This window comes from Neofelis nebulosa, chromosome 8, assembly GCF_028018385.1.
Source record: "Neofelis nebulosa isolate mNeoNeb1 chromosome 8, mNeoNeb1.pri, whole genome shotgun sequence".
NCBI classification, from domain to species: Eukaryota; Metazoa; Chordata; class Mammalia; order Carnivora; family Felidae; genus Neofelis; species Neofelis nebulosa.
In genome coordinates this window covers 113,896,235-113,918,109 of record NC_080789.1, presented here as the reverse complement: position 1 = coordinate 113,918,109, position 21,875 = coordinate 113,896,235, and the positions used below count along the sequence as shown (strand labels likewise).

At 37.0% G+C, this 21,875-nt stretch overlaps 1 protein-coding gene across 1 annotated transcript in view; it reads right to left on the bottom strand.

Moving 5' to 3' along the window:
• KIF5B (kinesin family member 5B) overlaps nt 1-21,647 on the bottom strand; it is a 47,450-nt gene extending 25,803 nt beyond the window's left edge. The window contains exons 1-9 of the mRNA XM_058681537.1: nt 21,067-21,647; nt 13,703-13,790; nt 4,849-4,922; nt 3,591-3,695; nt 2,709-2,757; nt 2,096-2,151; nt 1,716-1,803; nt 1,429-1,553; nt 184-288 (exon numbers count right to left, since the gene is read on the bottom strand). Of these exons, the coding sequence (XP_058537520.1) occupies nt 184-288; nt 1,429-1,553; nt 1,716-1,803; nt 2,096-2,151; nt 2,709-2,757; nt 3,591-3,695; nt 4,849-4,922; nt 13,703-13,790; nt 21,067-21,192 (816 nt within the window). The 5' untranslated portion in view covers nt 21,193-21,647. The remainder of the gene's footprint in view (nt 1-183; nt 289-1,428; nt 1,554-1,715; nt 1,804-2,095; nt 2,152-2,708; nt 2,758-3,590; nt 3,696-4,848; nt 4,923-13,702; nt 13,791-21,066) is intronic.
• Between the last annotated feature and the right edge of the window lie 228 nt (nt 21,648-21,875).

Below are 21,875 nucleotides of genomic sequence, written 5' to 3'. Positions count from 1 at the left end.
TGGGAACTGGAACATACATACTACTATAAATTCCTAAAGACAACTAATTTACACATACTGACTTAAAAACACCAGATGCCCGCTCCACCCTGGCCCCACAAACATCCGTGCATATACATACATTGATATTTAAGTAATTCCCCATAAGATAACCATAGGGAAAGAGAAGACGTGTGTACTCACACTTCCCTCTGCCAAAGCAGAAATGACATTTCCAAGAGCAGAAAGTGACTTGTTGATGTTCTTAGCTTCATCCAGCACAGCACCTTCAGCTCCAGTTTTACTAACCTATGCATAAGATTTCAAAAGAATGAAAACAAAACTGTAAGTTTAAGAATTATTTTCTTTGAATTTTCTAAAAAGTTCAGAGGTCATCAATAACCAGCAAACAACGAAATGAAAAGCTTCATGATTTTGTCAATTATTTACTCTAAGCTATCACTACTTGAGTATTGGTCTTCTGACAACTGTAGGTCCATGACAAGAATGTGATTAAGGAGATCCCAAATTTTATTTTTAGTTTGTGCTCTTGAAAATAACAAATTTTCAGGTACATTTCCAATTTACTATTTGTTAATCCCCTTTGCTCCATTAAAGAGGAACCTTTTAAAATTTGCTAAATCATAAGGTTGATATTCTGTTATGTACTGAATTTAAATATATAAGCAAACCTGCTTTTAAAAAAGATATAAAATACATATGTTAAAGATAGGATAAAATAGTAGACTAGCAATGTCGGCTGAAGAAACAGCCTCTCAGAATTCACAAAATTAAAGACAGGCTTTGAAGGATATGTTTAAGGCTTGAGTAAAAGGGAGTAGGTATGTCATTTTAATCAGAAGAAACAAATTAGTGAAACAGCAAAAATGGTTGCAGAGATCAATATTAAAATATTTGAACTTATTTTGATTTTCACATAAATTATAATCAGATGATAGTCCACGGTAGAGTCTGTAATAATTAAATAATCATCCAAAGGAAAGAAAATAGGTACAACCAAACCAGAAAAGACTAATGGATAGTTATCAGTTTTCACAGGGAGCCCACTGCCAATATGGATAAAATAGATACCAAAATTAGGAAAAGAATAACTAATAAAATTGATAACAAAAAAAAATAAATAAAATAAAATAAAATAAAATTGATAACAATATATGCTGAACTAATTCTCAATAAAAACATATACTCTAAGTAAAAGGTAACACCTATTGGTTGAACTGGACTATGGCACAAATGATAGTAACTTGCAACTGATTTTTCAGTTTAAGTAGTCATTGGCAATGCATCAGTGCTTTTAAACTCTCAAAAATACTACCAAATCCAATTTGATAAGTTTTCAAGATGTTAACAATGAATAATGCCTAAGTCCAAATTCAAGCTAAAGTTTATAAAAATGCTTAAATATCTACCAGAATATAAAGATTTTACCTTTTCACTACCAGCTAAATCAACCAGATAAAGTTTTCCACTCAGCTTTTGTTCCGTTTGCGTGTTCTCTTGTTTTACATTAATAAGAAATATACTGTGACTCCTAGAGCTATGTTCATTCATATCTGCAATGAAATTACACAAACAACTATAAACAAACATGGCTTTCCCTTAGTAATAATTTCTAAAGCATCACTTTACATAAAAATCTTACAATTAACCAACTTGATAAAGATATTTTAAGGCAGCTCTGTACCTTAACTCGTGTTAATAAACATTCTACTTACTTGTAACTGCTACATGTCTGTTGGATTTTCCTTCATCAATGGTATCCATAACTTCATCTGGACTACATACAAAACGCTCTGTGCATCCCTATAAAATAATTTTTTTTAATATGTCAATAACCTTAAAAAATTTTCTTACAGGGTTTTTCTTAAAAAAAAATTTTTTTTAATGTTTATTTATTTTTGAGGCAGAGAGAGGAAGACAGAATCTGAAGCAGGCACCAGGCTCTGAGCTGTCAGCAGAGCCCAACGCAGGACTTAAACTCATGAACTTTGAAATCATGTCCTGAGCCGAATCAGACGCTTAACCAACTGAGCCACCTAGGCGCCCCTATTACAGGATTTTTCTAAACAAGCATTCTGTATTATTTTATAAGTACCTTTACATAGGGAACTCGGTTTTTATCTTCATGAACGGAAAGGTTGGTCTTTGAAACTGAAAAAGACAAACAAATAATATCAGCAACATTGTCCTAAACTCTAACACTAGTCATGAAATAGCTAATTCAATAGATTGTTTCCTTTCCCAAGCGGCCTAATAATAGGTAAATTTTAAAAATATGAACACATCATTATTAAAAAAGACTCTGTAGAAACAGTAGAGGAGATCTGAATAGAAACTTAATGCAGCAATATAGAATTTTAGGTCCAATGCAACCTCTACCACCCACATTTTGGAAATAACAAGCCAGAGTGGTTGAACAGTTTGCCCAAGGGCAATGTATCTAACTGACAGCAGACTAGGACTCAGGACCTCTAACTACAATCCATTTCTCTAATTACTACTTAAGAAACACAAGCACCCATAAATATGTGCTTTAAATAGGTTATTCAATGTGTAAAAGAAATTCAACTAACTTTAAAAGAACTTTAAAATCGGTTTCTTGTAATTTAAGTCAATTTCATAGAAGTTACTTAGAAATGGTCTCACACCTATTTAAAAAAGTAACATGTACTATTTAAAAATGATAAAAGAGCAAGAATTTAACTTACCATCTAACAGGTCCCTTATCTTATCCAAATAAATTTCAAAATATGAAACCTGAAGGGCAAAGAAATAAAGTAAAAAAAGATCAACTAATTAAAATTATAAAATAATTTATTAGTAGTATAATAGTATACTACTATACTACTAGTACTATACTACTACTACTACTATACTACTACTATACTACTACTTTATACTACTATAGTAGTATAAAATAATTTATAATTAGTTCATTAAATTTATTGGGGTTTGAGTGCCAAGCACCATCTATACCAGAGGACAGAGTTAACAACTCAGCCACAGCTCACGTTCTAACAGGAATATCTAAATTCTCTAAACTGCTCATGTAACTAAAAAGCAATTTCTATTACATATCTCCATCTTCAATGAATTAGACTCATGAGAGCAGTAAGAACCTTTGAGTTCAGTAATAAACTCCATCATTTTACAGAGGAGACTAAGACAAAAGAGACTTTATGACCTTGTTTAAGGTCATCTAATGGCAGATTAAGAACCCTCAGTTTGGGGCACCTGGGTGGCGCAGTCGGTTAAGCGTCCGACTTCAGCCAGGTCACGATCTCGCGGTCCATGAGTTCGAGCCCTGCGTCAGGCTCTGGGCTGATGGCTCGGAGCCTGGAGCCTGTTTCCGATTCTGTGTCTCCCTCTCTCTCTGCCCCTCCCCCGTTCATGCTCTGTCTCTCTCTGTCCCAAAAATAAATAAAAAACGTTGGAAAAAAAAAAAAGAACCCTCAGTTTACTAACTCTAATGATCTTTCTACTGTAACTGTCCATAAAATAACTAAAAATATTTTTAAAACAAAAGAGCACTTATTATTTCTTGGAATAAAATTATTCTAATATAAAACAAAATACCCCAAGGATTTTACCTTAATATGAAATTCCAAATTTTCATCCATAGAATAAATGTAATTAAAAATATCTTGCACTATTCTTGGAATAATGCCCATGCCTTCTGGATCATGAAGTTTACCCTAAACAGAAAATGAGACTTTAAGTATGAATTAAAAGTAGAAACTTCCAATCTACAATTTACAGCCAATAGAGGATAGAAATTGTAATTGTTCCCATTTTATTGTGAAATGGCTCTACAAATATGTAAAAAATCCAATTCAACTATTACATATATTTGTAAATTATACATAAATACTGCATGTCAACAACATGGGTTACCAACTGATCTTAGCCTTTTATTTAATCATTAGATTTAGATTGTCCATGCTTGTGAAATGAACATATTCTAAAGAAAGAGTTTTAGTTTGTTTCTTCCAATGTAAGTTCATACTGTTCCTTCAAGTCAAATCCACGCAAGTGCTAGAAATGTCCTTGTTCTCCATAACTTTATGGAAACGAATAATGTGAATTACACTAAAATACTCAGCCATTTATACAGAATGCTCAGATAAATGACAAAAGCAGATGCTTTGTAGCAGCAGCATAAGATATAGGATGTTTTCTAGAAGCAAAGTTTGGGCAGATCCACATCTTATTATAATGGCAGCACCGACAATTGTGGACACATTCCTATTAAAGAAAAGTGGCAGGGGGCGCCTGGGTGGCTCAGTCGGTTAAGCGGCCGACTTCGGCTCAGGTCATGATCTCGCAGTCCATGAGTTCAAGCCTCGCGTCAGGCTCTGTGCTGACAGCTCAGAGCTGGAGCCTGTTTCAGATTCTGTGTCTCCCTCTCGCTGACCTTCCCCTGTTCATGCTCTGTCTCTCTCTGTCTCAAAAATAAATAAAAACGTTAAAAAAAAAAATTTTTAAAAAATAAAAAAATAAAGAAAAGTGGCAGGTATTTGGAGAGGAGAACGAATTGCTCTGAATAGAAATGAAAACATAAAACATTCAAGATTTCAAATTTCCATTATAAAGAAAATTCCTGTTAATTCTAAAATGTTTATAATTGTGTGGTTATGCTGTCAAAACAAAGCTAGATATGATTTCAAATGTATAATTTCAAACTCTAGAACTGATTAGATTCCAACAGTGATGTTACCTATGTATTATTCATAGGAGAGTAAGCAATAGAATAAAGCTGTTTAAACACAGTAAAATCATTTCGCAAATAATGAATGAATGCACCTCTATTCTGCAAACCACATGCAAGTACAGATTATAAAATATTACCTCCATTGTATGTGTCTTCCCAGAGGATGTTTGTCCATATGCAAATATCGTTCCATTGTATCCCTCAAGTACATCTATGAGAAAATAAGAGATTTTGTACTTCAGGGCATTTATTTTTCCCCTTAAGGAAGTTTCATGAGAAATTACTTAAGAATGTTAGAAAACACTGAAAAAATTCACATACATATTAACCCTGTTCCTCATCCATGCATAATCAAATCTGCACAATAAAATATTTGTGGGAAGAACAGTAAGGAAGGTTCAGATTTTCTTTTCACTAATATGAAAGATACCATCACAAAGTTTAGTTCATGAAAAATTTATAAAGACATTAAAGAAAAAAATAAGAATACATTAATAGTAATTTTCTTAGTAATGATCCACCTGAGTAGTTACTTTCTCTCCAGCCCAGATTACTTTCTGTGGTCAATAAAACACAAAATTTAAATTCCATTGCTTATATTCATTTCTTATATAAGTGTACATATATCTCAAATGTCTTTATACCTGTATTCCAAAGATTTATGTGACCTAAAAGGAAAAAAATGTTCTGCAAATTTACATAGAGATATGAATTCACTTTTACAACTAGGACTACTGATTAGTGGTTAACTGGTGGTTAAATCTCACAAACCCATACAACAGTCTCCCTTACACAAGCTTAATAAGCCCAGTTCTAACTCAAAAATAAATTCTCAGAAAGTTCCTATGAAATTAAGTATTTTCTAGCCCTGTATGTACTCCAAAATCTACCATTAACCTTAATTTAAATATCTTTCTTTACTAGGCTGAAGGGAAAAAAAATTTAACAAGGTGACCTTTTTATTTTCAATTTTTAGGGATTTAGTTGTATTATTTTGGTGACGAAAAGGTACTAAGAGATTACACTGTATTCTAGAGGAAGCTAAAGTAAAAAGAGGAGACTGTTGGAAATAGCTGATGGCAACAGTGGTAAATCAGTAAGCAAGTCAATCCTTGTATTTTTTTTTTAATTGGTTATTTAAAAAAGAAAAAAAAGAACAATCCCAACATTGGGCTCAACTAACTAGATATTAACAGATTTCCTACAGAAACATTTATTAACAACAACAACAACAACAACAACAACAAAAGAAGGTATTTACTCCCCTGGGAAAATTTTAAGAGATCTTCTATCACATTTAAAATGGATGGCATTGTAGTATAATTTTGAGTAAGAAATCATCTAGAGAAAAAAGTACTAGACCCTTTCCAATTCACTTCCTTTATACATAATTGTTCTCAGTATGTCTATGTCACACCCTCTGCTTAATATCTTTTAATCAAATCCAAATTTTTGATATATCTATTCATGATACGATCCAAATACCTAGCAACCACCAAAATAAATACTTAATAAATACTGGTAAGTGAACAAGTGACTTTCTCAAGATCATATTTACTAGCATGTCTACAGAATATTACAGTATTATTTGTGGTTATGTGAAACTATGTTATGTGAAGGGACCTAGGATAACAAATGTATACAATACATTTGTATTTGGGACTTCAAGCATAACTTAAAAAATTTCGTATGATTACAGAGATTATGGAATATTCAACATTCAAATATTTATTGGACACCTGCTAGGATCTAAGCTCTGCTCTGGGTGCAAGGGATAGAACAATGACTGATTAGAGGGGATTTCTAGACATACCACATTATAACTAAAGTAAGTTTATAAACTTACTTTATAGGTAGGAAAATAATTCTTGCCTACCTTCATATCCAGCCCTGACTTTGCTTTCTCTAGTGACTTACCCCCAACAAATCTAAACATACAGAAAAAGTGAATACATTTTACAGGGAACACTCCTATAACCACTAAAATCTGATCAGTTACATTTTATAATTTTACTGTTTAATCATGTATCTATCCATCTCATTTTTTAATGCATTTCAAAGTAACCTGCAGACTTCAGTACACTTTCACCTAAAATACTTCACCATGCATATATCATTAACTAGGATCCATTTTCCAGTTTCCATCCCTGAGGTAAAAAATTTATATACAATGAAATGTACCCATCCTGAGGATGAATCTTTAAAAAAATAAAAAATAATACTCATCTGTTTAAAAATCCGTTTAAAAGTCCTGGAGAGCATACATTTGTAATCAGGTAAAATTAGGCTCTTTTTGACCTGGCTCTTGTTTGCTTTTCAGCTCCACCTCCCATCATCCTTCCTCTCACAATGCTCTTTTGGTGGTCAAAATGATCAAATCTGACAAATTCACATGGTTCAACTTCAGTCATACCATAATGTATGTTGTTTCCCACATTCACGATGCTCTTCTCAGGTGGGTATGCCTTGATGCAATGTCACCTCTGCCCACAAGGCACCCCTCTTTCTCCTTCCTACTCTTTGTGCATCTTTTTTAAAAATGTTTTTATTTATTTTTGAGACAGAGACAGAGCATGAGCAGGGGGGCAGAGAGAGAGGGAGACACAGAATCTGGAGCAGGCTCCAAGCTCTGAGCTGTCAGCACAGAGCCCGACGCAGAGCTCGAACTCACAGACCGCGAGATCATGACCTGAGCTGAAGTCGGATGCTTAACCAACTGAGCCACCCAGGCGCCCCTTTGTGCATCTTTTAAGACTAGCTTAGGCTTTACTTTTTTCTCCAACCCAACACCATAAACCACCCCAAATAAATTTTGATGAGCAGCTTATCCTATGTGTTCTTATAGCATCTACATTTAAAGATTATACTTATTACTGTATATTGCAACAGTCAATTAACTTGTCTGCCTTCCTCTATTGCAACAATTAACTTGTCTACCTTCCTCACCTGCTTGTAAACTCCTTGAAGCCAGGACTGTGTTTAACTCCTAGCACAGTGACTGGCACTTAGTAGGGACTTGAATGCTTGCTGAATAATTGTTACCATTACAAACACACAGCATCTTTCTAATGCCTCCCTCACCCTTTAAAGTACACTTTTGCTGTTCTTGTGAGAAACAGAGATGGACAACTATAGACAAGTATTACTTCTTTCATACTCTGTAAAAACGAAAAATATTTAGGGGCACCTGGGTGGCTCAGTCAGATGAGCATCTGACTTCGGCTCAGGCCATGATCTCACAGTTTGTGAGTTCCAGCCCTCATCAGACTCTCTACTATCAGCTCAGAGCCCGCTTCTGATCTTGTCCCCACCTGCCCCCCCTCACTCGCGTGCTCTCTTTCTCAAAAATAAATAAAACGTTAAAAAAAGAAAGAAAGAAAAACATTTAGTAAGCAAGACAACAGCATAACACCTTCTAAAAGCCAATTCTCTCTCTGAACTTCAGGTTCCTCATCAGCAAAATGTCTGCTTAAGGAAGGCTATGAGAATTACAAATCAGAAAATTGTTAACATCTGAGAGCATAAAATGTGCCAGGCTCTAATAATTTTACATACATTAATGTATTCAATTCTCACAAAACCCTGTGAAAGGTACTATTTTTAGTCCTACTTTACAGAGAACAAAACTGAGGAACAGAGATATTAATTTGCCCATACTTCCACAGCTAGTAAGATAGAGCTGGGATGCAAACCCAGACAGTCCTGGCTCTAAAGACATACTCTTGACTGTATTATCAAGGAACACAGGAACTAAAATAAATATATGGAAGGCCACATCTGGAAAAATTAAAAGTAAATGAAGTGGCAAACAGTTCAGGTCAGGAAGCTCCGGCAGGAAACAGAGAAATCTATTAAGGACTGGTAAGATGACTAGCATATAGCAAGTACTGAATAAATGACAACTACTTCATACAGAGAACTGAAGAGATATCCCTCAGATTTGGAATTCACGAGAGAATACAAGTGGGTAAACCTTGCTCAAAATAAAGAAAACCTATCTACTGAATCTATAGAAAGGAAAAGGTAATAACTTTGTACATAATAAAGTTATACAAACATAAACTTATACAGAAATTTATGAAACAATGCTTCAGTGAACCATCAGGAGCCCAAAGAGTACTAGCTGCTTTCAGGTCATCCTTGGCAGCTTGCTCATCAAATCCACATCTCAGAAGAAATACCAATTCACCTATCATTTTGCTAACTATTGCCTACCAACAGTTTCTAACCATGGCCTTCCACCTAATTTGTGTGCCAATAACTGTCCCAAGGACAACCTGCCATGTATTTAAATTGGTTTCCTGTCCTCATACCTCACCAGGCACTCACCACCTACCTCTACCTCATTGCTCTCCTTACATCTATGTATCTATCGTTAACTCTGCCACATTCATGTTCTTGCCCAGGACAAGTCCCACTACCTACTATCAATATCCAGCCTTCTCCAAAATGGTAGACAGCATCTGGGTGAAGATAAAAGGAGCAAGTCATAGCCAGGTGATACTTTCCTAATACAAATTACAAGCTGGCAAAGAAGCTGGAGAGAGACAGTGACAGAACTTTCTACTGTAATAGTTGCCTGAAGCCTAATTTTGTAGAGTGAAAATATTGTAGACTGAGTTACCCTAAGCACAATTATGATGATTAAATTAATAAAATAATTTCCTCTCTTAGAAGACAGAGGAAACAAACATCAGTTGATATCTGTTGTGTATTTGCTTCTTCATACCAGGCCCTGGGTGAAGTTGTTTTTCTTGAATCTTTTTTTTAAAATTAATTTATTTTGAAAGAGAGAGCAGAGCATGCAGAGGGGTAGAGAGAGAGAAGTGAGAAACCCAAGCAATCTCCACACTGTCATCACAGAGCTCAATTTGAGGCTTGATCCCATGGACTGCGTGAGATCACGACATGAGCCGAAACCAAGAGCCAGACGCTTAACCAACTGAGCCACTCAGGCGTCCCTCCAGGAATCATCTTTTTAAATATTCACAGTACCCTCATTTTACAGAACAGGAAATGGAGACTTAGAAAGGTTAAGTAACCTGTCTCTGTCTCTCAAAAATAAATAAATGTTAAAAAAAAAATTTTTTTTAAATACATATATATAAAAAAGGGGTGCCTGGGTGGCTCAGTTGGTTGGGTAGCTGACTTCAGCTCAGGTCATGATCTCACAGTCCGTGAGTTCGAGCCCCGCGTCGGGCTCTGTGCTGACAGCTCAGAGCCTGGAGCCTGCTTTGGATTCTGTGTCTCTCTCTCTCTGTTCCTCCCTGCTTGTGTTCTGTCTCTCTCAAAAATAAATAAATGTTAAAAAAAAATTTTTTTTTAAAAAAGAAAGGTTAGGTAACTTGCCAAAAGTCGCACAGCTAGAAAGTGGCAGAGCCTGGATTTCAATCTAGGTCTGTCTGATTCCAAAGACTGTGTTCTTAACATAATGCAAACAAATGAACTGCTCTTCAGAATTCAGTTCTAAACAGTAAAACAGAAATTTGCTGTGAAGTAAAAGGGATCAAATTTTGAGAACAGGAGGGAAATTTCACTAAATGAATCATGTCATCTTAAAATTGTAAGCAGTAATGAAAAAGAACAAAAGGTAATAGAAACATGTACCTCAGGACTTGAGATTACAGAGGGTTCTGAGAAAGGTAAGTATGAAACTATTATTAAGAGACTAATTAAGGATGTACAAGAGATAAAAATCACTAGAACAGCATGAGAAAAATAGAAGTCCATAATGAGTGAGTCTAATCAAAACAAAAAAGTTAAGGCCCTAAAAAGAGATTTTAAAATATTCAGAAAAAGACTAATATATGAGTAGACTTGCACAGCCCAGAGAATAAAATGTTAACAGATAATATAAGAAAGAGGTATTCCCATTTTATTACCACCTTCTACACAATTATCCTCAAAATGGAACAACAAAATAAACACTGCCAAGAAAGACTTTAAGGCTGAAGTGGATAAGACATCCAGAGAATGGATTTAAATGAGCCCAGGTTACTAGTTATAGGAGAAATACATTCCATGGATAAAAACTTCACAGCCACCAAGCTAATTTTTAAAAGCCATGGGGAATGAAAAGTAACAGCAGATTACTAACTTGTAAATGTTATATTCATTTTCAAAAAGGAAAAATGATAGATTATGGGAACTACAGACAAGTACACAAAATTTCACTAAGGAAAAGCTATGGTTGAACTAAACTCATTTGCTGTCTCGATACGGTCACCCAACTGATACTCTGGGGAAACACCAGCCTCATGTACCATGACTTCATAAAAGGATCCAAATTTTTCATCAAATTTTTGTTGATATGTGACAAGCTAAGAACTAGGTAACTGTATAAGAGAATCTGAAGTCGGATGGATACCCAGTGTGATTTAATTAACTGCCAAAAACCTTATTTAGTTTTCAGAAGACTAGGCAAAGGAACACAGCCCATTAAGCCTTTATTAAAACTTATTATACTTTGAGTGGGGGGAGAGGCAGAGCACTGGGCTCAATCCCACAAATCATGAGATCATGACCTGAGCCAAAACCAAAGTTGGACGCTTAACCAGCTGAGCCACTCAGGCGCCTCCCGTTAAGCATTTTATAAATGATTTAGAGTCATATTTTTCAAACAACAACACCTATAAAAAGTTAAAAAAAAAATTCCAAGTCCCTGACATCATAACAGACTTATCAAATACGCTGACAGCCAACATATATCCCAATAAGATAACCATAAAAACAACACTCAAAATATAATCAAGAGCTAAAATGGTAAGATGGAATCCACACTTTGAAAGCTGATAGTCAAATTTTATTTATTTTAATGTTTCTTTAGGAGAGAAGGGGGGAGGGGGAGAGAGAGGGAGAGGGAGGGAGGGAGGGAGGGAGGGAGGGAGGGAGGGAGAGAGAGACAGACAGACAGACAGCGAGTGAGCAGGGAGAGGGGCAGAGAGGGAGACACATAATCAATCCAAAGCAGGCTCCAAGCTCTGAGCTGTTAGCACAGAGCCAAATGCGGGGCTCAAACTCACAAACCATGAGATCATGACCTGAGCTGAAGTCGGACACCCAACTGACTGAGCCACCCAGGCGCCCCTATAGTCAAATTTTAAAACTCCAATACTCAAGTGTGGAAGAGGGTTTAATGTTGGCCACAGGAGATGTGAAAAAGATCTGTACATTTAAATTGCCCATGAGCTTATGAATCAATAACTTAGTAGTGAATGTGGGGCACCCGGGTGGCTCAGTCGGTTAAGCATCGACTCTTGATTTCAGCTCAGGTCATGACCTCAAAGGTTCATGAGTTCAAGCCCTGCGTTGGGCTCTGTGCTGACAGTGCAGAGCTTGCCTGGGATTCTCAGTCTCCTCTCTCTGCCTCTCCCCACCGCCCCCCCCCCCATCAAAAATAAAGAAATAAACATTAAAAAAAAAAAAGCTCATGTAAAATCTTAGGCTGTACTGATTAAAAAAGTATGTTAAAATCAAAGAATGTAATGTAATTGTGTTCTATGACAGATTCATTTGGAAAATTACTTGATGCCTACAAACAAAAGAGGACACTGCCTGTTCCTCTTTGTTGTAATCATTTATAGAATCAAGTTAATTCTCCATCATTCTATGAAGATTTCAACATCCAGTCCACTGTCTCTCATCAATACTATTCCTGTTGTAATTCTTGGTGGTTCCAATGTCCATTTAGTAGATGATCCTATTAAAATACCCTGGTCTCTCAGATTCTGGGCCTAGTTTTCTCCATGATCTCTTGTCCTTTACTCCTTCAGATGTCAATTCTACAGTTATATTCTAGACCTTTTATTTAATTACTAACTACACTGTTTCCCTAAGCCCAATTAAGTATCTACCCCCTATTATTCCTTCTAGTACCCTGATTCCAACAAACCTTTGACCCCACAAAGACTATAATATACTAACCTTACCGCTTCTTTTCATGTCCCTCAAACCCATTCCTCCCACCTGTGCTCTCCTTCCCCTCACTCACCGTAGATTCCATGGTTCACTATTATCATCATTCTCTTGACTACAGCCTCAATTAATTCTCCTGCCTTTCTCTCCCTCTTTTGTACTCATCTGGTAAAACACCAACTAGGTAAATTCAACTCTTTTGGCTACTAACTTCAAGTGGGCCCTTAATGCTGCCTGGCAATACTGCCACATTTCCCTAATCCATTCACTTCTATTGCCAGACAACTTCATTCTTTTTCTTAGGACCCCCTCCCCCTCATCTTCATTCTGTGATGACTGCTCCCTGTATCACATACAAAATGGAATATGCAAAGATCTGCATTTTTCTTCCATCACACCTATAGACTTCTATCCAAAAACTCTACCTATTCTCCTGTTACTGGATGAATTGTCTGTGCTCCTACTTAACCCTAACCTGTCCACTTTTATACCAAATCCCATCCCCTCTATCCTAGTATTCACTGGGATATCACTCATACCCTCTCTCAACTCTAGGGTTCTATGGTTTTAGAAAATATAAACTTGGAAAATCTTAGTACAAATTAATAGTATTAACTGGAATGTACACACTTCCTCAAGCATTTTTCTGTTGAACACAAGAGAAGTCTTTGGGGAAGAAATAACAATGGAATGGAAGAATGATAGATTGCTACCATTTTCTACTATTTTTTTAGAAACTTGTCAACTATTTTGTATTCATTCTCATGCTGCTGTATTTCTATAACTGCTACCTTAGAAACTCTCCTGGGAATACCTAATAGAAATGCATCTTTTAGAATAAGTGTGTTAACACTAAAATTCTTATAATACCCTTCACTAGGTACTGTATATGAATTAGATCATGGAATTTGAGCAACAGTGTGTTTACCAATTGTATGTTATCTTTTTTATTAAACTGTCTTCTACAATTAACTAAAAAAGGGGGGGGGCAATTAAAATGAAAAAAAATGTTGGGTAAATGGAGAAGATCACAAACAAATTTTACTTATTGTTGGGACAACATAGCAATATATTTACCTTTAACAATCTTCTTTGCACAATCATTATATACTTGCTCTTGAGAGGTGTTTGACTGGAACACTCGGTCAAATGCATAAGGCTTGGACTGAAAAACAGAAACAAAGGTGTCAACATCACAAATTAAAGATGAATGGACACTTCTAAGCTCCTTTAAAGATGTCATCATATATTTAACCTTTGAAATAGAGTACTTACTACTTCATGTCATAGTATCTTTGTAGAAAGGACCTTAGGGATCACTAAGTACGAATTCACTAGAATAAACTTTACAAAACCAAAAATGTCTTTGTTAGATTTCCAGGGCCTAGCACTACTATGATAGTGAAATGTTGTTGAGTGAATTTTTATTTAATGAGTGTCTACTCTGGCAAGTACTGAGGCTCTATTTTCAATAGTATCATTTTGCAGACAAGGAAACTAGAATCCTGAAAGGTATAAACGGTGTTAATGACAAAACTAAAATTTAAATCCAAATCTCCTTTCAGTTCAGAGCTCCTTCCACTACTCCCATTAGGCTTTTCATTTTACTGCAACAGCTTTCCAATCATTCATTCATTTAACAAATATTTATGGAATGCCTAATATACTAGACATCTTACTAGAATGATGACCAAGATAGATACACTCTCTACTTTAATGGAGGATAAGTAATAGTGGGGCAGGCATCAGACAAATAATTAAATGACCAGATATCTGACTCATGCAATGGAGTGCTGTGACAGCATATAAAAGAAGAACCCAAGTCTGGGAGAAAGCAGAAATATAGCAGGGAATGACTCTGGAGAAGTAGTCATGGGAGGGTAAGGGTGGGAAGTAGCCTAGCTAGGTATTGGGATGCTTAAAGATCCTATGGCAGAAAGAAGCTTGTAGAATGCAGGAAGCCAAAAGAAGTTAAGTTGGAAGTTTAAGGAACAAAGATCAAATGTAAATGACAACACAATGAAAAAGGCAAATAACATCTTAGTGTTATTTTGAAAATAGTTTTGACCTTCTGGGTCCCCTGAAAGGATCTTGGGGACTCATTTAGAACACTGCTGATATTGTCTGATGAATGAGCCACGGTATGGAATGAAAAAAATCAGTGTCCATGCAAGTCAAGGAAGAATTATCAAGGAGGAACTGATTGTGTCAAATATAGCTGTGAGGTCAAGGCAAAACTGAAAAGTATCCAGTGACAAAGGTCAGACTGGAAAGAGATTTAAAAAGTATTAGAAGTAACTGAATAGAGCAGAAATCAGGCTACAGGTCTAAAAAAATTTTTTTTAAAGATGGGTAAGACCTGAACAAGTTTAAATGCTGGCAGGAACAATCTAGTAATCAAGGAGAAAAAGTAAGCATGCACAGATGAGAGGAGGGCAAGGGGATTCTAAGTATTTGAAAGGAAGTGTATGCCTGCTTTCTACCTGCTCCTAAAGGAAAGGACAGACACTGGACCCTAAAATATAAAACAATCATGACTTCCCAAACAATCCTTAACATTACAGAAGACTTCTCAGGCCTTAGCTAAAAAAAAAAAAAGACCTTACTTTTTAGAAACTACATCCCACAGTCTCCTTCCCCAAAGTCTGCAATAATAGTTATAATGAAAATTACAACGAAACAGACACTCTTAAAGGGCTATCCAAAGTCATTCCTAATTCCCCTTCCCCATGCCAGTTTCCACTACATACGTTGGGAAGCTAACCACCAGATAGCCTAGTCTCCTTGCAACTAGTGGACACGTGACCCAGTTCTGGATTCTGTAAATAAAGTGATGGTCTCCTGAAGGGTCTCGGGGAAACGGTTGTTTTCTGATAAAAAGGACCATCTCAGCTGAAGCTGCCCTTTCTCCTTTCTGGAATGATGGAGCTGTAGCATCCATCTTACAAACATCATGATAAATCAATCAACTTAAGGATGACAACAGATAACAGAGTCATTAAGTAGTAGTAGTAGTAAGGGCCTATCTGCAGACTTTTTATATTTGAGAAAAATAACCTCATATTTATTTAAACCACTATTAGTTGTTTTCCTTCTGCAGCTGAAAGCATTCCTAACGGATATACTAAGATGACCTCACTTTGGTATTCAATTAAAAGTAGGCATCTCAATGTCTGATTATTCTTTGCCTAAATGTCCTTTCACTAAGGTTCTACAAAGACATTAACATTCAATTTTACAGGTGCAACTAAAAAAAAAAAACTACTCTTTTACTGATTTTATAAGACATAATCGTGATCGAAAACAAACACATGTACAATCAAAATAACAATCCCCATCCACAGATAAACCATGCTAATTCTTCCTATGCAAAAAGAAAGCAACTTTTCCTCTGTATGTATCCAGCAAACATTTAGCACCTATCAGGTATCAGATATCCTAAACGATTAACAGAGTTTTAGAAATGTTATTTAGCTAGTACAGACTGTAGAGTTCAAAGAACAGAGAATAAGGCTGGGTAGAATCTTGAATACTAAGGTAAGAAGCTGTATACTAAGATCTAATGTAAGTGGTCATGCAATGTTAACTGAATTGAAATGGAGTCAGCATCTGGCATTAAAGAACTCAGACTGCAATTAGCCAAAATATACATTTAATAAAAAATGTATAAAAAATACTATGAAAACAAGAATTAAACAATGATTAATTCAAATTTTGCTTGCATGAAACAAACTAATCAACAGAAAATAGGTAATAGCATGAAGACAACTGCATCCTCCAAAGTAAGTCAAGTAATACAATTTTATTAAAGTAAACATTTCGAAAATATAAAGAAGGGTGCCTGGGTGGCTCAGTTAGTTGAGCGTCAGACTCTCAATTTCAGCTCCGGTTACTACTTCGTGGTTTGTGGGTTCAAGCCTCACATAGGGCTCTGCACTGACCGTAAGGAGTCTGTTTGGAATTCGCTACTCCCCTCCCCACCCCTCCCCGCCCCTGCTCTGTCCCTATCCCACTTTCACTCTCTCAAAATAAATAAACTTTAAAAATTTTTAAAATAAAAATAAAAAATACAAAGAACAGGAGCGCCTGGGTGGCTCAGCTGGTTGAGTGTCTGATTCTTGGTTTCAACTCAGGTCAGGATCTCAGTTTCATGGGTTCAAGCCCCCTGTCGGGTTTTGCGCTGACAGTGTGGAGCCTGCTTGGGATCCTTTCTCTTTCTCTTTCTCTCTCTTTCCCTCTCTCTCCCCTGCTCACACTGTCTCTCTCAAAATAAAATAAACTTAAAAAATTATATATGTATATAAAGAACAAACATGACTGAGTTTTAAGTCATCTCCATTATCACATCAATAAAAACAGTGGTCTTAAACTTTCACTTAGTAAGAGATATACCCAAAATAATGGATAATAGTAAAACCTGCCTCAAAAGTACTTTTATACAGCTGTTTACTATAGCATTCCTTATCACAAATACGCAAACTAAAAAATAATTAAGCTAGGATTGAGTGATTTTTTTAGATGTTAGATCATTGTTAAATCAAAAATTAAGTACTTATAAGCATTAAGTTGACAAAAGTTTTATTTTAAATTCCAAAACTAAACTATAATTTTGTTAAATAAGGCAAATGTTTTGATTAGAGATCAAGACCTGAAGTTACTAACTGACCATAGCTTCCTGGGATGAAAAACAAGATACATGAAACATAAAAACTTCTAATGGGTCTACAATTAAGGGACATCTCTTAATTAAAAATCTTTCAAATGAATTAAACAAAGGAATACTCACAATCTAGACATCTGTATCTTAAAAATCCTGGTTCTTTGCCTTGAAATGTACATTATATAGTCTTATTTCTATGAACCTTCAGAGATACCCCAAGTCATAAGATACATTCATATCTGACTTAGGCTTCAAGTGGACAGAACCAAATAGGAATGTTTACCTGAATTGCAACCATACCTCAGATTTCTTTGTCTTTTTTTTTTTTTTTTTAAGATTTTAATTTTAGGTAGTTTCTATACCCAACGTGGAGCTTGAATGCAAAATCCCAATATCAAGAGTTGCATGTTCCAGACTGAGCCAGCCAGGCACCCCATACCTCAGATTTCTTAGTGAAGTGGTTCCTGTTTGTATCTGCAGAACATCAAATCTGGTTATAAAGGACACCTTCCTAGCAGGCATATATACCTTTCTCTAAAATTTTGAGTAGTGATCCTCAGATCACATGGGATTATAGCTTATCAGATTTTCCTTAGTTTGACAATGACTGTTAGCTAAGATTCCACAACTGTACAGGTGTGATGATGACTTCTTCTCTTTTAATGTTCACTCTTAAGGTAATTAGGATCAAACACCAAATCATCATTCACTTGAAAAGAGAAATCATGTTGAGCTATAAGCAAGGAACTGGACAAGATTATCTAATTAGGTTTTACTTTCCTCTAATTTCAATGAACTACAACAGCCTGTTTTTGGTTCTGACAGCCTCTACAGTATACCATATAAGGAACAATGATTAATAAAGATACTTAATGATACACATACGCATGTTCCACTTTTATGATGCATAAAGAAATAATTTTTTCTATTGACTTTTTTTTTTCCTGGAGTTTTCGGCAGGCTCATTTCAACTGAATACGGTGTTTCCCTTGTCCTCCTTTTTTTGTGGATAACAAGTTCTCTTATTTAAAGCAAATACGTTCTATTTTTATCATTTAAAGGTTTTCCTTAAATAATCCATTTATTTCATTCAATATGGGATACTTATACCTCTTTAACAAGCACTTAATTATCAAAAAAATCTGTATGAAAGTTGCAAAACACAGAGAGACACTATAGGATTACAAGATTTGCCTGCCATGGGATACTATATTAAAATCACTGATGTAACAGAAAAAAGTTTGGACAATATATTAGAAATTGAACTTCAATGAAAATGAGAATCCTTAAAAATTATCTTCTAAAGGAGCACAGATTATACCTATAATTCAGTAACATTATAAACTACTTACGCTTTAAATCTTGATTTAACCAGAAGACTGTACAAAATGTGTTTAAGTCATGTTTAAAATAATTTAGTTTTAAATGACGCACTGCAGCAATTCCTTCTTAAAACCATTTCTTTTGAATCAGGATCCAGTAAAATGAACAAAATAAACCAACACACGACTTTACCTAGAAATTTTTAAATTTCACTCTCTCAGCTATTCCTTATAAATTCCCAACCTTTTAAAATATAAATTCATTTAAAAAATTGAGACCTCAGAGTAACCAATGACCCAGTAAATGCAGACTAATTCTTGAAAATAATGAACTAAACCTGTCCTCTTATATTTATTAAGGCTACAGGACTCCGTTGTATTTTTGTTTAAACTTAAAAAAAAATGCTTACCAGTTTACTTAAAGGCCAACTGTTATTGCAGATTCACAACTCAATCACCTATTCATTATTTCTATTATCATTTAAATGTATTTACATTGTTAAGGAACGTCCAAGAACTTTATTCAAAGGGAACAACCTAGAATACATGTGTGCTTCCAGTGGTAATTACTTGTTTTAACTGTCCTCATATTTTATGTCATATTTGGGCAGAAAGTTGCCTTCTCAATACATCTTGTGAATCCTAAATCCTATCATTCCAACAAATGAGTCCTGGTAATACTTATAGATTTGTTTAAACACACACACAAAAATCTGCAGAAATGAGACATTCTTAATACAAATCAAAAAGGAAATAGCTTCAATGTGTCAACCACTGTTACTGCTGAGTAATCACAAAAACTCTGAGCAACTAGTAGCCAGTTTGTCAACAACCCAGGCCCTGCAAGCCTCCTCTGATTCCACAGAAGATACCATCCTAAAGGAAAAGGATGACTACTTCTGTGCTTAACTTCTTAGTCTCACCATGATATCAGTTTCTCTCATGAACTTGTTAACAAAAAGCCAGCCGGACAGTCTTTACACAGTAGTGGCTGGCAGTTGTTAGTAATCTAATGATTTGTTTGCCAAAAGCCTACCAAGCAACAAAAGGCTATGACACGACACTCATTACCTAGAGCTTAATTCTGCAAACTTTGACATAGAAACTCTTGAAGAGGTTCAGTCCTATCTCCTATGTCAATGCTCTTAATCATCAATGTCCCATCTCCTGTGACCCTTTGTCCTATTTCCAAATTAGGCTGTGCAAATATGCTAAATATGGAATGCCATTAGAGAAAAGATTAACATTAAGATTTTGTACCATGATAGCAATGTAGAAAAAAGTTCTGCCACAATCGCATTACCAAGAAAGATAAATTTAATTTTTAGTCACAATTAGGTATGTAATATTCTGCTACCCATTTTAATCTTCTTAACCTGGGAATTCTATTTCCAGAGGACCTTTTGATACCAGAGATCAGACCACAAAAAAATCAACCTTACATTCTGGTTTCCCTGACAATGATCAGCCAACTCTAGTTATGTTTTATATTTTATAGTACAAAGGACACTATTTCTCCGTCCTTAAGATTATCAAAATCAGTTTTTCTTCAAGGCAGAAGTAGAGATCTAATGCTAACAAGAAATCAATCCAGCTTACTGGTCAAATTTTAATTTTTTTTAAAAAGCTTACCTTTATAATACAAAAAGTTAACACTCTTTGCTATGCTCTTACCCCATAAAACCCAGTAAGAGATTACAGATTTTTCTGGGCACTTACTTGACCCAATCTGATCTGCTAGATCTACTATAAAATTGAACAAATTGATCACTCCGATTTCAAAAGAAAACTCACTCTTTACAGTCCTCAATTTGTCATTTATAATAGTTAACATGAACGTTCATTCATCACTCAAAGAACGGGGGGGTGAACATTTGAGGTACAGGTATATTTGTAGTTGTTTGATAATTTTTCCTTCTCCCGTGAGGCAAACAATACGGTTCAGCAAATAGTTGTATCTTTATCTCCTATAAAACTAAGTATCTTCACTATTTAAGGTACAATAGGGCTAGTCTTAAAGCTCAACGTTCTTAGCTAAACTTTAATCTTGCACATGTTACAAATGGTACACTTGGGGTAGTCCAAAACACCAACAGCATCAGTAACTGCGCGCGCGCGCACGCACACACACACACACACACACACACACACAGGCAAATATGCAGTAAACTTACACCCCGGACAGTTCCTCCAGTGCCCCAGGTGGGGGAGTGTCCCAGACAGAGACCAGGCGCCTCCCTTCTCTGGGCACTTAAGATCGGGGTAGGGGCGATCCAGGAACAGCCATGGAGCCGCGCAGTCTCCCTCCCCAGGGTTATCTGAACCGGCAAACTCTACTGGGGGGCGGGGCTGGGGTCATCACTGCTAGCTCTCAATTCTGCACCCCGCCACTTCCCCGAACTCGGGGCCCGGCCAGGCCCGAAGGAGCTAGACTGGGGGTAGGGGCGGTGGTCACTCACCGCGATCATGACCGTGTCTTCTCCCTGAAACTTGGCGATGTACTTATCGCCGCGGTTCACCTCAGACTCATTGAGAGGTCTGAAGCGACACATCACTTTGATGTTGCACTCGGCCGGGTCCGCCATCTTCCTTGCTGCCGGGGCCGGAGACCGGGAGCCACTCCCCGCCTCTCAGTCTGGAAGGAAGCAGGCCCGAGCTGAGGACAGGGGTCGCGAAGGCCGAGAGAGTCAGCAGTCTGGCGCGTCGCCCGCCCTTCCCGCGGCGGCGGTGGCCCGGGAACTCAGACTCGAAGCGCCGGCGCCGGTAGCAGTCGCCCTGAGGCTCACTTCCGATCCATCATGGCAGCCATGGCGGCGGCGGCACGGGTGGAGAGTCTGCGGCTCCTCAGTTTCTCCCTCGTCGGCCTGGGCAGGCTGCACGGGTCCGACGGGATTCTAGACACCGGAAAAATTGCCACGTCCCTCTTCCTCGGAGACAGCAGGCCGGCCCCGCCGTCCGCCCGCCGGGCAGTCTGATCGCCGGCTTGCCGGCTGCCGCCCGACCACTTCAGAGGCCGAAGACCGGCGACTGAGCGGCGGGATGGGCGGTGCGCGCGGAGCACGGCGCACGCGCGGCGGGTCCCAGCCGAGATGACCAATCCGCGTCCGCGCTGGGCCGCGCCGCCGCCCTGCAGCCACTCTTCGCCCTGGGGTTGCCGATTCGAGTTTTACTGGAAGCTCTCATATATAAGTACCTCTGGTGGCCCCGCCGCCTGACCGGGCAATTCTCCGGCCGCAGAATTTCCCAGAGCGAAGGCAGACGCGCTTAG